The sequence below is a fragment of the Macaca fascicularis genome, chromosome 18, assembly GCF_037993035.2.
Source record: "Macaca fascicularis isolate 582-1 chromosome 18, T2T-MFA8v1.1".
NCBI lineage: Eukaryota > Metazoa > Chordata > Mammalia > Primates > Cercopithecidae > Macaca > Macaca fascicularis.
The window spans coordinates 65,619,908-65,632,824 of NC_088392.1; the positions used below are offsets into that span (position 1 = coordinate 65,619,908).

General features: G+C 42.0%; 1 protein-coding gene and 1 non-coding gene across 8 annotated transcripts in view; one reads left to right on the top strand and one right to left on the bottom strand.

Annotated features, from left to right (window-relative positions):
* The window catches only part of TTC39C (tetratricopeptide repeat domain 39C), a 140,632-nt gene that overhangs the window by 474 nt on the left and 127,241 nt on the right, over window positions 1-12,917 (bottom strand). For 5 of the 7 annotated variants that reach the window (XM_065533987.2, XM_005587019.5, XM_074022715.1 and 2 more), the window contains 5 exons: window positions 8,759-8,868; window positions 7,167-7,290; window positions 3,204-3,301; window positions 1,765-1,869; window positions 251-289 (listed from right to left, as the gene is read on the bottom strand). In XM_065533987.2, coding sequence (XP_065390059.1) covers window positions 251-289; window positions 1,765-1,869; window positions 3,204-3,301; window positions 7,167-7,290; window positions 8,759-8,868 — 476 coding nt within the window. Of the gene's footprint in view, window positions 1-250; window positions 290-1,764; window positions 1,870-3,203; window positions 3,302-5,404; window positions 5,641-7,166; window positions 7,291-8,758; window positions 8,869-11,675; window positions 12,104-12,917 lie in introns of those variants that run through there. The other 2 variants (XM_065533985.2, XM_074022714.1) reach the window with 2 other exon arrangements.
* Window positions 8,429-8,544, top strand: LOC123570146 (U5 spliceosomal RNA). Its single transcript, XR_006694138.1, has one exon. It is a non-coding gene; the product is annotated as a U5 spliceosomal RNA (small nuclear RNA).

Consider the following 12,917-nt stretch of genomic DNA (forward strand, 5'->3'; position numbering starts at 1 on the left):
GAAGTTATCTTCCCACCCAAACACTAAGAATGTTTCTAAAGCAGGATGAACAATTTCATCTGAGTTCCTTATGATCTTGTAATGTCCCTTAAAATTCAAGAGCTCATGGATTCAATTGGTTATCATTTTTCCTTTCCAGAAATATTACCAACCAGAACATCACTGCACAAACTTTCTAGAATTCAGACTCGGGTATACGCTGTATGGGATAAGAAGGGCCACTGGAGAAAGGTAGATTCAGGATATTTACCTTTGCTTGAAGAAGTAGAGTTCTGCCTCTTCCTACAGTCTATAAGAAAAACACATTATCCCTTAAAATCTGTGTTTATATATACGCAGGCAGAAAATGGTATAATAGGAGGCTATGTTAATTAAAACAATTCACCATTGACACAGCAGAGTCAACTGTTCTTTCAAGTATAATGACTCCAACATCCTTTTTTGTTGTTGTTGAGATGGGAGTTTCATTCTGTCGTCCAGGCTGGAGGGCAGTGGCATGATCTCGGCTCACTGTACCCTCTACCTCCCATGTTCAAGCAATTCTTCTGCCTCAGCCTCCTGAGTAGCTGGGAATACAGGCACCTGCCACTATGCCCAGCTAATTTTTGTATTTTTAGTAGAGACAGGGTTTAGCTCTGTTGGCCAGGTTGGTCTCAAACCTCAAGCGATCCACCCACCTTGGCCTCCCAAAGTGCTGGGATTACAGGTGTGAGCCATTGTGCCCAACCCCAATATTTTTTAATATAAAATTGTTTATTTGTTTACATGAGGACATTCCTTGATATATAATTACTTAATTTTTCATAGTCTATAAAAGGCAAGCTCTAAGATATAATATCTTAGGTTAACATCTTACTAAACAACCTTAAAATTAATGATTATCAAAAAGTTTTATCTGAGTCAGTAAGTTATATAGCTATAAACTTTATTTATTTTTTGAGACAGGGTCTTGCTCTTTTGCTCAGGCTAGAGTGCAGTGGCACAATCATGGCTCACTACAACCTCAAACTTCAGAGATCCTCTCACCTCAGCCCCCAGGTTAACTGGGACTACAGGCACATGCTACCATGCCTATGTTTTTTGCTTTTTTTTTTGCAGACACGAGATTTCACTTTGTTGCCCAGGTTGGTTTTGAACTTCTGGGCTCAAGTGATACTCCTGCCTCAGCCTCCCAAACTGCTGGGATTACAGGCATGAGCCACTGAGCCTGGCTATATTTTATCTTTTAAAAACTGTATTTTTACTGTACCTTTTCTATATGTAGATAAACAAATACTTACCATTGTGTTACGGTTGCCTACAGTATTCAATACAGTAACATGCTATACACAAGTATAGCCCAGAAGCAACAGGCGATACACACAGCCTGGCTGTGCAGGTGATACCACCTGGGTTTGTGTACATACTCTGAGATGTCTGCACCAAGAAGGAATCGCCTAACAACACATTTCTCAGAATGTCATTAAGAGATGTATGACTGTCGATTGAATTCTAGGCAAGAAATTACCTTATTAAAGATAGTAAGGTACCATTACTAACTTCTTGGACTCATTCTAAGTAAAATCCGGGAAAACAAAATGAAGAACACTGTGTTTGATCTGTTTGTTTTAAATAAAGGGTGCTTTGTGCTTGCTCATTTCTACATTTTTGTTGATGAACATTTTTTATATATATATATGTATATATATGTGTGTGTGTATATATATGTGTGTGTATACGTATGTGTGTGTGTGTACCGATGTATACACATACACAAGACCTTACCTCTGGTTTGTCTAATAGAAGACAGCCAAGTTCGTAACAGGCATACGGCTGAACATATAAGTTATTCTGACGACACAATTCATCTTTAACAGCTCGCTGGAAGTACTAAAAGGAATGCAAATGTTATTGGATGAATTCATTTTCCGACTTAGCATAGGGCTTATTACAATCTTCAAGAGGGGGCGGGAAGGGGGACTCATACTCTGTTTTCTAGATCAGATTTTTTCTTCTTTCCTCATCTTCATTCTTTCCTATCTACATCTTAGAAGTCCTCTACATGCTGCCTGATGTGCATTCCTCAGAATATATTGGACTGTCTCATTTGTGCTACTATTTTTCCAGGGGACATATTAGCCTCTATTGATTTTATCACTGAGAATACCTTTATCTGCATCTAAGAGTCTAAACATCCCATTTTAATATTTAAAACAGAAAACACACAAGGCAACTATGATCTCTTGACATGCGTCCTGACTGTATCTTGGTAGCACATAAGGATTTGATCTAAAATAAGCTATTTTGGGCTGTAATAACTATCATAAGCCCATGCTGAAAGATTAAACTTACAAGGGCATGATCTTCTAGGATTTAAAAGCCAAAAGTCTCCTATTACTGTACATTAATTCTTTTTTTTAATCTTTTTTTCTGAGATGGAGTCTCACTCTGTCACCCAGGCTGGAGTGCAGCGGCGCAATCTTGGCTCACTGCAACCTCCGCCTCCTGGGTTCAAGCAATTCTCGTGCTTCAGCCTCCCAAGGAGTTGGGATTACAGGTGCACGCCACCACGCCTGGCTAATTTTTGTATTTTCAGTAGAGACGGGGTTTCACCATGTTGGCCAGGCTGGTCTCAAACTCCTGACCTCAAGTGATCCGCCCACTTTGGCCTCCCAAAGTGCTGGGATTACAGGTGTGAGCCACTGCGCCCAGCCACTGTACACTGATTCTTTCAAAGAGTAGTCAAACTAACACTGATACATACTTCTTCAAAACCACCAATCAAACAAAAAAACAACTTGCTCGCCCCCCAGGGCTGCATCAATAATCTGCAGTTATAAAGAGAGAAAACTGAACGCACACTGACATGTCTGATCCTTTTCGTTCTTGTCTAACTATGAGGCTTCATTCCACTCCTTCAAAACTGTCTGCCTCCTCGTGTCCTCCTCTCTCCAGTGGAGACTGTCATCTTTGATAAATACTAGTGCCAGAAAAGGAGGCCATATATAAAGAAGCATTCTAAGAATCTGAAGTTAATGAAAAACTAGTATTAACCATCATCAACTTCTAGCATCTGAGAAGATGGCATTAATCAAATCAATTGGATAAAGTTTATAGTGGGAGGTTCGGTTTTGTTTAGTGCTTTTTCATTTTTCTTCTTCACAAGCACATACGTAGGTGTTCGTGACTTATTTTCTTTAGCCCTGACAACATTAACAGTTTACCTGAACAGCATCTTCTGAGTTTCCTAGACATTTGTGTATGGCACCAAGAAGCAAATACTTTAATCCAACAACAGATGAATCATCCGCTTCATGGCAAGCTTTAAAAGAAGGGGAGTGAACAGAGCAGTAAGGAAATGCATTCACTTAATTTCTTCAGTATCGTGAAGAGTGAGGTGAACGTTTCAGTTCACGTTTCTGCCCTCTGAAACTCAGAAGGTGCCCATTCTTCATCCATTAGTGAGTAGCCTTTGTCAAAGAAAGGCAAAAATACCAAACTTCACAGAGCCAAGAAAACTCAAATTGCAACACATTATTACCTCGTGAAAAACGCCCATCTGAAAAGGCTACATCCTGTATGATTCTATCAACTATGAACTATATGACATTCTGAAAAAGGTAAAACTATGGAGACAGTAAAAATATCAGTGGTTGCCGGGGGTGAGGGGAGATGGAGGGGTGAGTACGTAGAGCAGAAAGAATTTTTAGGGCAATGAAAGGACTGTGTGATATCATCACAGTAGACACATTATTATACAATGGTCCAAACCCTACTGTTTGTTCACTGAGTGAACCCTACTGTGAACTATGGGCTTTGGGTGATTATGACCTGTCAGCGCTGGTTCACAGACTGTAACAAATGCACCACACTGATGTTGGTAGTTGGGAAGGACAGGGGGAGGGAGGAGCTTGTGGGGACTCTGGACTTTCTGCTTAATTTTGCTATGAACCTAAAACTGCTCTAAAAAAAAGAAGTTCTGTTAATTTCTTAAAAATGACTTCACATTAAATTGCCATGCCATAGGCACCTTTCCACATTTGTACGAGTTACTGTACTAGTCCATGGGAGAGGAGCAGCACTGACCCCTTCACTTCAACAGCAAGCTGTGGAGGATTGACGCATAGGTTAGAGAATGTTATGGGAGCTTTCTAAGAAAAAGAGAAAGATGCAGAACGGAAACATGATGGGGCTGATGAGGAAGAAAGGAAGTAATACCATTATTTCCAAAGACTAATAAAGATACTGAGATTCAATAATATATATCTTACTATTTTATATATAAATATATATTTATATTTTCTATTATATATATGTATACAGAGAGAGAGAGAGAGAGAGAACTGAAGTTACAGAACAAGTAACTCAAAGGTGAGAGGAGGAGGTAAATGTGAGAATAGAAGATGATCTTGTAGAAGCAGGAGTCACCCCAGAAAGCCAGGCTAGGAATACGCTCATACGAAAAAGAACTCAGGGACTCTTAAGGCAGCAACATTAAGGAAACCTTAATGCAGTTCATTCACTTGTTCATTCATTCATTCATTACACTAATTCATTCATTCAATATTTATTGAGCACCTACTATTTGCCAGGCAATTCTAGGTGCTTAGAATACAATGACAAAACAAACAAAAAATTCCTTCTCAGAGAGAACAGCAAGTGCAAAGGCACAGGAGCCAGGTGTGTCTGAGAGCAGGGAGGAGGACCGTGCTGAGGAACGGGGAAGAGCAGGGAGGGACAATGGCCTCGGGGGTTACAGACTGGGAGCACTGCCTGCCGCTGAATAGACTTGGGTTTTTGTTCTGAATGAGATGAGAGACCATAGAGGATTCTGGGAAGCAGAGTGACACAACATGATTAAGTTTTAATAAGATCACTCTGCCTGCTACGCCTAGAATACAAACATGTTTACAATGTAGCTGGGCATGGTGGCTACACGTAATCCCCATACTTTGGAAGACCAAAGCGGGAGGATCACTTGAGCCCAGGAGTTGAAGACCAACCTGGGCAACATGGCAAGACCCCATCTCTACAATTTTTTTTTTTTTAATAGCTGGGTGTGGTGGCATGCCCCTGTAGTCCCAGCTACTCAGGAGGCTGAGGTTGGAGGATCGCTTGAGCCAGGGAGGCAGAGGTTACAGTGAGCCATGATCACGCTACTGCACTCCAGCCTGGGCAACAGAGCATGACCCTGTCTCAAAAACACAAAACACAAACAACAACAAAAAACAATGCAGAGAAAGAATGCAGTGGAGAAGGGCAGGTGGGTGGGGAAAGGTTATGGATGAAACAACAAGGATATAGGATTCTCACTAGTTCTGCTGGTACAGGGAGCTATGGATGGGGACTCCGATAAGCTAAATGCACAAAACTGGGAGGGCACGATGCAGAGTTTAATAAATGCTTATGATCCACATTGCCACTATTGTTTTTTTCTGGAACATAACTTTCTCTACAAAGATCTTCATTGTACTGTATGTGGTTGATCAGTTTGTACCATTATCGATTACCATTGAGGAATTATATAATCTAATTAATAGACCTCAGAACTGGGTTAAATTTAGCAAAGATACTAGAGAATTGTCTCATGCTCACTTCAGATACGGTCTGTCTTCCCTTCCAGGCACACATCTTTGTTGTTAGTTTTTTTCATTTTGATACCTGGAAAGGGGTTCAGAGAATATTTTGTCAAATCTCACTTAACTGGTAATTGTTCTTGTGAATGTTAATTACTGCCTACCTTATATTTGTATTTTATCTCTAAATATGTGATCCGGTACTTGCGTATTAAAAAATACTTAATATTCTTCATTGTTCCTTTGAGTTAGGCATTTAAAGATGTTCTATACTTGCTTCAATAGGAAGGGAGGGGTTTTGAATTATGCAACTCCTTTAAAAATAAATATAGTAGCCAGGTGCAGCAGCACACGCCTGTAATCTCAGCTACTCAGGAGACTGAGGTGGAAGGACCACTGGAGCCCAGGAGTTTGAGGCTGCAGTGAGTTATGAACACACCACTGCACCCAACCTGGGTGACCGTATGAGACCTGTCTCTAAAAATTAAAAAAAAAAAATTAAAAAGAACATAGGAGAATTTGACACATCCAAGAAAAATGTTTCCTTGCTAGTTCCTCCCTGGGAGGGTTATACATCTACTCGAATTACAGGGCCAGTGTACAAGACTTCTTAAGGAGTTTTGTTCCTTTGGTCTCCAGAATAGCAACATTGGCAATTGGCAATGTTTGTTTTCACAATTGAGGAAGGACCTTTTTTTTTTCTTTTCCTTTTTTTTTTTTTTTTTTCTTAAAAGAAATAGGCAAAAGGGATTTGCAGGAAGTCTGATGATAAAAATATATGGCTCGATGGATCATGCTCTATTTGGTCAAAAACAAGAGTAACTGGAGAAAAATCTGAAAAATTTTCTACAGTGGCTTACAAACTATTTCTGGAATATTATGTCTAAACTGTCAATACTAAGTTTCTTGGGAAAACTCACCACATATATGAATAAGAACATATTTATTTTTTTTTTCCTTTTTTCTTTTGTAGGCAGGATCTCACTCTTGTCATTCAGGCTGGAGTGGTGGAGCATGATCAAAGCTCACTGCAGCCTCGATATCCTGGGCTCAAGTGATCTTCCCACCTCAGTCTCCCAAGTAGCTGGGACTACAGGTGCACACCACCACACCCAGATAATTTTTGGTATTTTTAGTAGAGACAGGGTTTCACCATGTTGCCCAGGCTGGTCTCAAACTCTTGGCTCAAGTCATCTGCCTGCCTTGGCCTTCCAAAGTGCTGGGATAACAAGTGTGAGCCACCCCACCAGGCCACGCTTTAGTATATTTTGATTTATGTGAATCACACCTAAGGGAAACAAAGTACTTTCATGGGGGAAAATAAAGTGTATGCTCCCAGCAACTCCCATAGCTACAGAATTAATAACATTTATAACAAAAGCATCACATGTTTAAGGCAAGCATATCTGTCCACAGCAGTGCCGCCTCCTCCTCCCATCACCTAAGTGACAGGATTTTCTTCATCACGACACCCTCTAAGAAGGAGAGATGTGTCCTCTCCCTGAATCTGATGAGACAAATGCGAGATAACCGGGAAACTGAAGAATGCAGCACTGGCAGAAGAAGCCAATGTGTCCAATAGACAGTTTTGGGTTTTTAAACATTTTTTACCTTGACTCATCCTCTGCAGGTTGGGGAGGGAACAGTTTGGAAGAGCCTTCCACAAGTACAACACTTCAATGGACGCCAACACACAGAGTGCTTTGGTTGGGGTTTGCTTCCGAAATCGCTCTGCCTGTAAGGAGTTAGAATAAACAGGCAACATTTTTCAAAAACAAATTCAAATAAAAAATACACCTCGGACACTTTAAAAGCACACAGTTCATCATCAATGTGAATGACCTTCTCCTTCAAAGCTAAGACTAACAATTCCTCTCTCTATAAAAAATGTTGCTTTCAATTTTTGACATACAGGAAATTATGCCTTTCATTCATTAGTCAACTGAAGCTACTCTCAAGATGCAAGGCAGGGCCAGCCGTGGTAGCTCACGCCTGTAACCCCAGCACTTTGGGAGGCCAAGGCAGGCAGATCACCTGAGGTCAGGAGTTTCAGATCAGCCTGACCAACATGGAGAAACTCCGTCTCTACTGAAAATACAAAATTAGCTGGGTGTAGTGGTGTGCGCCTGTAATCCCAGCTACTCGGGAGGCTGAGGCAGGAGAAGTGCTTGAACCCGGGAGGCGGAGGTTGCGGTGAGCCAAGATTGTGCCGTTGCACTCCAGCCTGGGCAACAAGAGCAAAACTCCGTCTCAAAAAAAAAGATGCAGGGTATATTCTGAAAACTTGGGGATGAAACTAGATTTACGTGCATTTAGATCGATGGAATTTATAAAGCTTGGTGACAGCTAATAATTCAATGGGCTTACACACACCTAAGGAACTAAGACTAGATAGATGCCTTTTAGTCACAGTTCTCTTGTTTTTAAATTTTTCTACTGAGTGCCAGTGCTCTCAGCTGTACATTATAGTCTAATTTATACTCAAAAGCTTCATTAAATGTTCATTCAATAAAAACATATACAACTAAAATAACTGATAATTCAGGATATAAGACACTATGTAACTCAAGGTAATACAGCAAAATTGTATTCACAAAAGTACAGAATACATTAGGAACGCTGTCTCTACAGTCTTGGGCCTTTCTGCTGGCAACTGGGACACTGTGACACACACTTTTGCTTTTTATTACATCAAAATGCAATGTGTTCTCTATTCTCAACCCCAGACAGCCTGCATTTCTCACTAGGCCCTGCCAATTTGTATTCTTCCAAAACCAACTAATTCTTTAGACAGATCCTTTCTCTTAGTGTGTTCATTAGCTCTGAAGAATGTATAATGTCTCCATTCATTAAAATAATAAAAAAAAAAAACTATACTCCAGTTACTCTTCAGATCATATATATCTTTCACCTTTTGCTAAAAATTTCCATGAAGGGGAACCATTTTGAGTCTTAACCCAATTGTTTGAGGCCCTGTACCTGCAGGGCTAATCGATTTTTTAAAAATCTGCTTTCATTATTTGCAGCAAGGCAAGAATCTTCTATTCAGAGAAGATGTACAATCATGGAGAGCATCCTCTCCATGGCGGTGAACTGCACTTGACATGGTAAGTAAATAGGCAGCCTTGAATATAATTTCCTAAAGCTTGCCAAGGCAGTGTTGGTTACAAATGCCTATCATAATACAACAGGCTCCAACATACCTTTTTCACCGAGAACTGTTCAATTTGATTGTTTTTCCTTTTGAAGAGTTTCTGAACTTCTTTAAAGACAATCTGCGCCCCGTCCACATCACCAGTGGCTCCCTGACAAACTGTAAGAGACCATAATGATATTTCTTAAATATAAGTCAGGGAAAATGCCATAAGGGATATCTAAAGTGATGATACTTGAAAAAAAAAGAAAGAAACCGGAGCAAATATGTTTAAAGACTATTCCACAACGGGCTGGACGTGGTGGCTCACGCCAGTAATCCCAGCACTTTGGGAGGCCAAGGTGGGTGGATCACCTGAGGTCAGGAATTCGAGACCAGCCTGGCCAACATGGCAAAACCCCATCTCTGCTAAAAACACAAAAATTAGCCAGGCGTGGTGGCACATGCCTGTAATCTCAGCTACTTGGGAGTCTAAGGCAGGAGAATCGCTTGAACGTAGGAGGCGGAGGTTGCAATGAGCCAAGATGGCACCACCGCACTCCAGACTGGGCGATAGAATGAGACTCTGTCTCAGAAAAACAAACAAACAAACAAAAAGACTATTCCACAAAGGACTGCACCATCCTGCTGATCACTTCAACTATTTTCTAGGTGCCTGTGTTCCCAGAGCTTTTGGGGGGCTTGGGGAAAGCCATGGTCCTTGTCCTTTTGTTGGGGAGACAGTTTTTCACATAACAAAGTCCTTAGCTACTGTCACAGAGTACAACCTAGTTAGGGCTCGCATACTCAGAAAGTGGAATAAATAGGAACCTAGGAAAGAACAATGAAGAGCCCAGACGATCATGAAAGCTTCATGGTGGAAGGAGGATTTCTCTGTCCTAGGAAGTCATCTATCTGCCCTGTCCATGTTCCCTGGCTGCCTACTACCTACAAGCCACCAACAAGAATGTGAAGAAGAAACACGTGTGCTTGAACCCTAAAGAAACTGACATTTCAATTGAAGAGATCACACACGCACCCAGGGTCCCACAGGCTGCAATGTATGTAGTGATAGCGGTAGTCAGGGTAAGGAGAACCAAAGTGGTTTCTAGAAGGCTCAGAAAAAGAAGGGATCATTTCTCTCTGGAGTGACCAGACGCTGTAAGGAGCTAGGAGAAGTCAAGCGGAGTCTTGAGGAATGAGGGAGATTTTGTTCATGTGCACACCTTCTTCTCACCTCATGCCCCAAAGATTTAATGATCTTCCCTTTGCTATGTCTTCTTGGTCCCTTATGTAAACTTTGCACTGTCTGCAGCCCCACTACCTGATTGAAACTCTACCACAACTCTGTCCTTTCCTCTCAACTCTGATGGTGCGGAATCCATTTCTATTCATTTTTGTTAGATCACATGTGGTTTTTCACTCCCCAGTTGGAATGTACTAAAGTTGATTTGCTAGTTGCCCCTTCCTTTTTTTTTTTTTTTTTTTTTTGGAGACGGAGTCTCACTCTGTTGCCCAGGCTGGAGGGCAGTGGCGTGATCTCGGCTCACTGCAAGCTCCGCCTCCCGGGTTCACGCCATTCTCCTGCCTCAGCCTCCCAAATACCTGGGACTACAGGTGCCCGCCACCAGGCCCAGCTAATTTTTGTATTTTTAGTAGAGATGGGGTTTCACCATATTGGCCTCTTAACCTCATGATATGCCTGCCTTGGCCTCCCAAAGTGCTGGGATTACAGGCATGAGCCACTGTGCCTGGCCAGTTCCCCCTTCTTTACTTGAGCACCCCTAAAAGTAGGTTGGTCCCGTACTCGCATTTGGGCATGGTCAAGCAGTCACCTATCCCAGGCATGCACGTACCAGGACAGGCTACCATCGGCAGACCCCAAGGGTTCAAGAATTGAGGCTCGGAGAGAGCCGAGGACAGGAAGACATTGGGAAAGACAGCAGGTTCCAACTGGGATTAAAAGTGATGAGGCTGAATATTCAAAGGAAGGGACAACTCCTTTCCCAGTCACTGGGGCATCCCTGATCCAGACGGAGGAGAGTGCACCAATCCAAAATGACCTTATCAATTGCAGCTGTAACATTTCCAAACCAGAATGAAGCTCAGTGGCTGTATTGTGCAACCAACTCCCTTATTTTTAGATCAGAGGATGCAAAGGTCTGGAAAAGCTGAGCAATGCCTACGGTCACACAGTAAATCAATGAAAAATTATATATTTCTGCTGTCCCTAGCTTGAGGTCTTCCTCAGATCATTGAGAACATTCTTATAGAGTCACATAATTAAAACCAGTCATAAACAGCAACAGTATCTGAACCACCCCAAAGGTCTATAACATCCATACCTCAGACCCTGAAGAACAAACACCACCTATTTCTCTTGCAGTAAAATTATAGATAGTTGGTTGTTTTTTTTTTTAGATGGAGTTTTGCTCTTGTTGCCCAGGCCGGAGTGCAATGCCACGATCTTGGCTCACTGCAACTTCTGCCTCCTGGGTTCAGGCAATTCTTCGGCCTCAGCCTTCCGAGTAGCTAGGATTACAGGCGTGCACCACCACACCTGGCTAATTTTTTATTTTTAGTAGCGACAGAGTTTCTCCATGTTGGTTGTTGGCCGGGCTGGTCTCAAACTCCCGACCTCAGGTGATCCACCCACCTCGGTCTCCCAAAGTGCTGAGATTACAGGGGTGAGCCACGGCCCCCAGCTAGATAGTTGCTTTAAAAGATGCAGATGTTTAAAAGCATGGGAGTCTCTGGTTTACCCTAAAATATGAGGCCTAAACTGAGCTTAGGATGACTCACTCTTCCAATAAGACTAAGTGTACACAATCCTATATGTGATATTCTAATATTTATTGGTAACTTATAATTTTGATATAATGTCAAACTTACAGAAAAGTTGCAGGAATAGTAGAGGTATATGATCACGCAAATCTACTTCCAGGTATCTACCCAAAGGTACTGAAAGCAAGGACTGGAACAGATACCTGTAGACCATTGTTCCAGGTGAGTACTCCACACAATAGCTAAACAATGGAAACAACCCGAATGTCCGTCCATGAATGAACAGATGAACAATGTGCCATATACATACAATGGAATATTATTCAGCCTGAAAAAAGGAAGGAGATCCTGACACATGTTATAACACGGATGAACCCTGAAGACATTATGCTAAATGAAATAAGCCAGACACAAAAGGACAAATATATTTCACTTATGCACGAGGTAGGTAGAATACTTAAATTCATAGAGACGGGAAGTAGAAGCATGGTAACCAGGTCTTGGGGGAAAAGTGAATGGGGAGTTCCTGTTTACTGGGTAGAGCTTGGGATGATGAAGAAGTTCCAGAGATGGATGCTGGTGATGTTTGCAAAACAATCTGAGCGTTATCTGGAGTTACTGACACATACACCTAAAAAAGTTCAAATGGTAAATGATGCTACATATTTTATCACAATTTTTAAAAGTACAAAACTATTGACATAGTCGCACAAAACATTAATATGCTGGGGAGCTAAGCCCTGGTGGCAGTGTTCGGAGCCCCTGAGTGCCCATCCCCTCTAGCTCACCGCCAGCCCAAATGGCAGCTCCTGCATGATGGTATAACGGTGCTCCTTCCCTGCCTCATGTACTTTTTGGTTTTTTTTTTTTTTGAGACAGAGTCTCACTCTGTTGCCAGGCTGGAGTGCAGCGGAGCGATCTCAGCTCACCGCAACCTCTGCCTCCCTGGTTCAAGCGATTCGCCTGCCTCAGCCTCCCAAGCAGCTGGGACTACAGGTGCGTGCCACCACGCCTGGCTTATTTTTGTATTTTTAGTAGAGACAGGGTTTCACCGTGTTGGCCAGGATGGTCTTGATCTCTTGACCTCGTGATCTGCCCGCCTTGGCCTTGCCTCATGTACTCTTTCTAGTGGAGCTATTCACCCACATCTTATCCTCTCCACAAAATCCCAGTGCAGAAACAGAGATCAGAATCCTTCATGCTTATCCTCTCCTATGGCTGGTATGGTTCTGGGATTTCCAAATATTGGGGGGGAATAAATGTTCCTCTATACAGCCACACTGTACATTTATGTATCTGAAACTCAACAGAGATGGAAACAATAAATAGCTGTCCACCATCGACTGTGCAGCCTAATTACACCTAACGGCTGCTGAGTTGTGTGCAGGCCTCTGTTTTCTGGGCTATTCAATCTGGGTTCATCAACTCTTCAACATATTAAACAC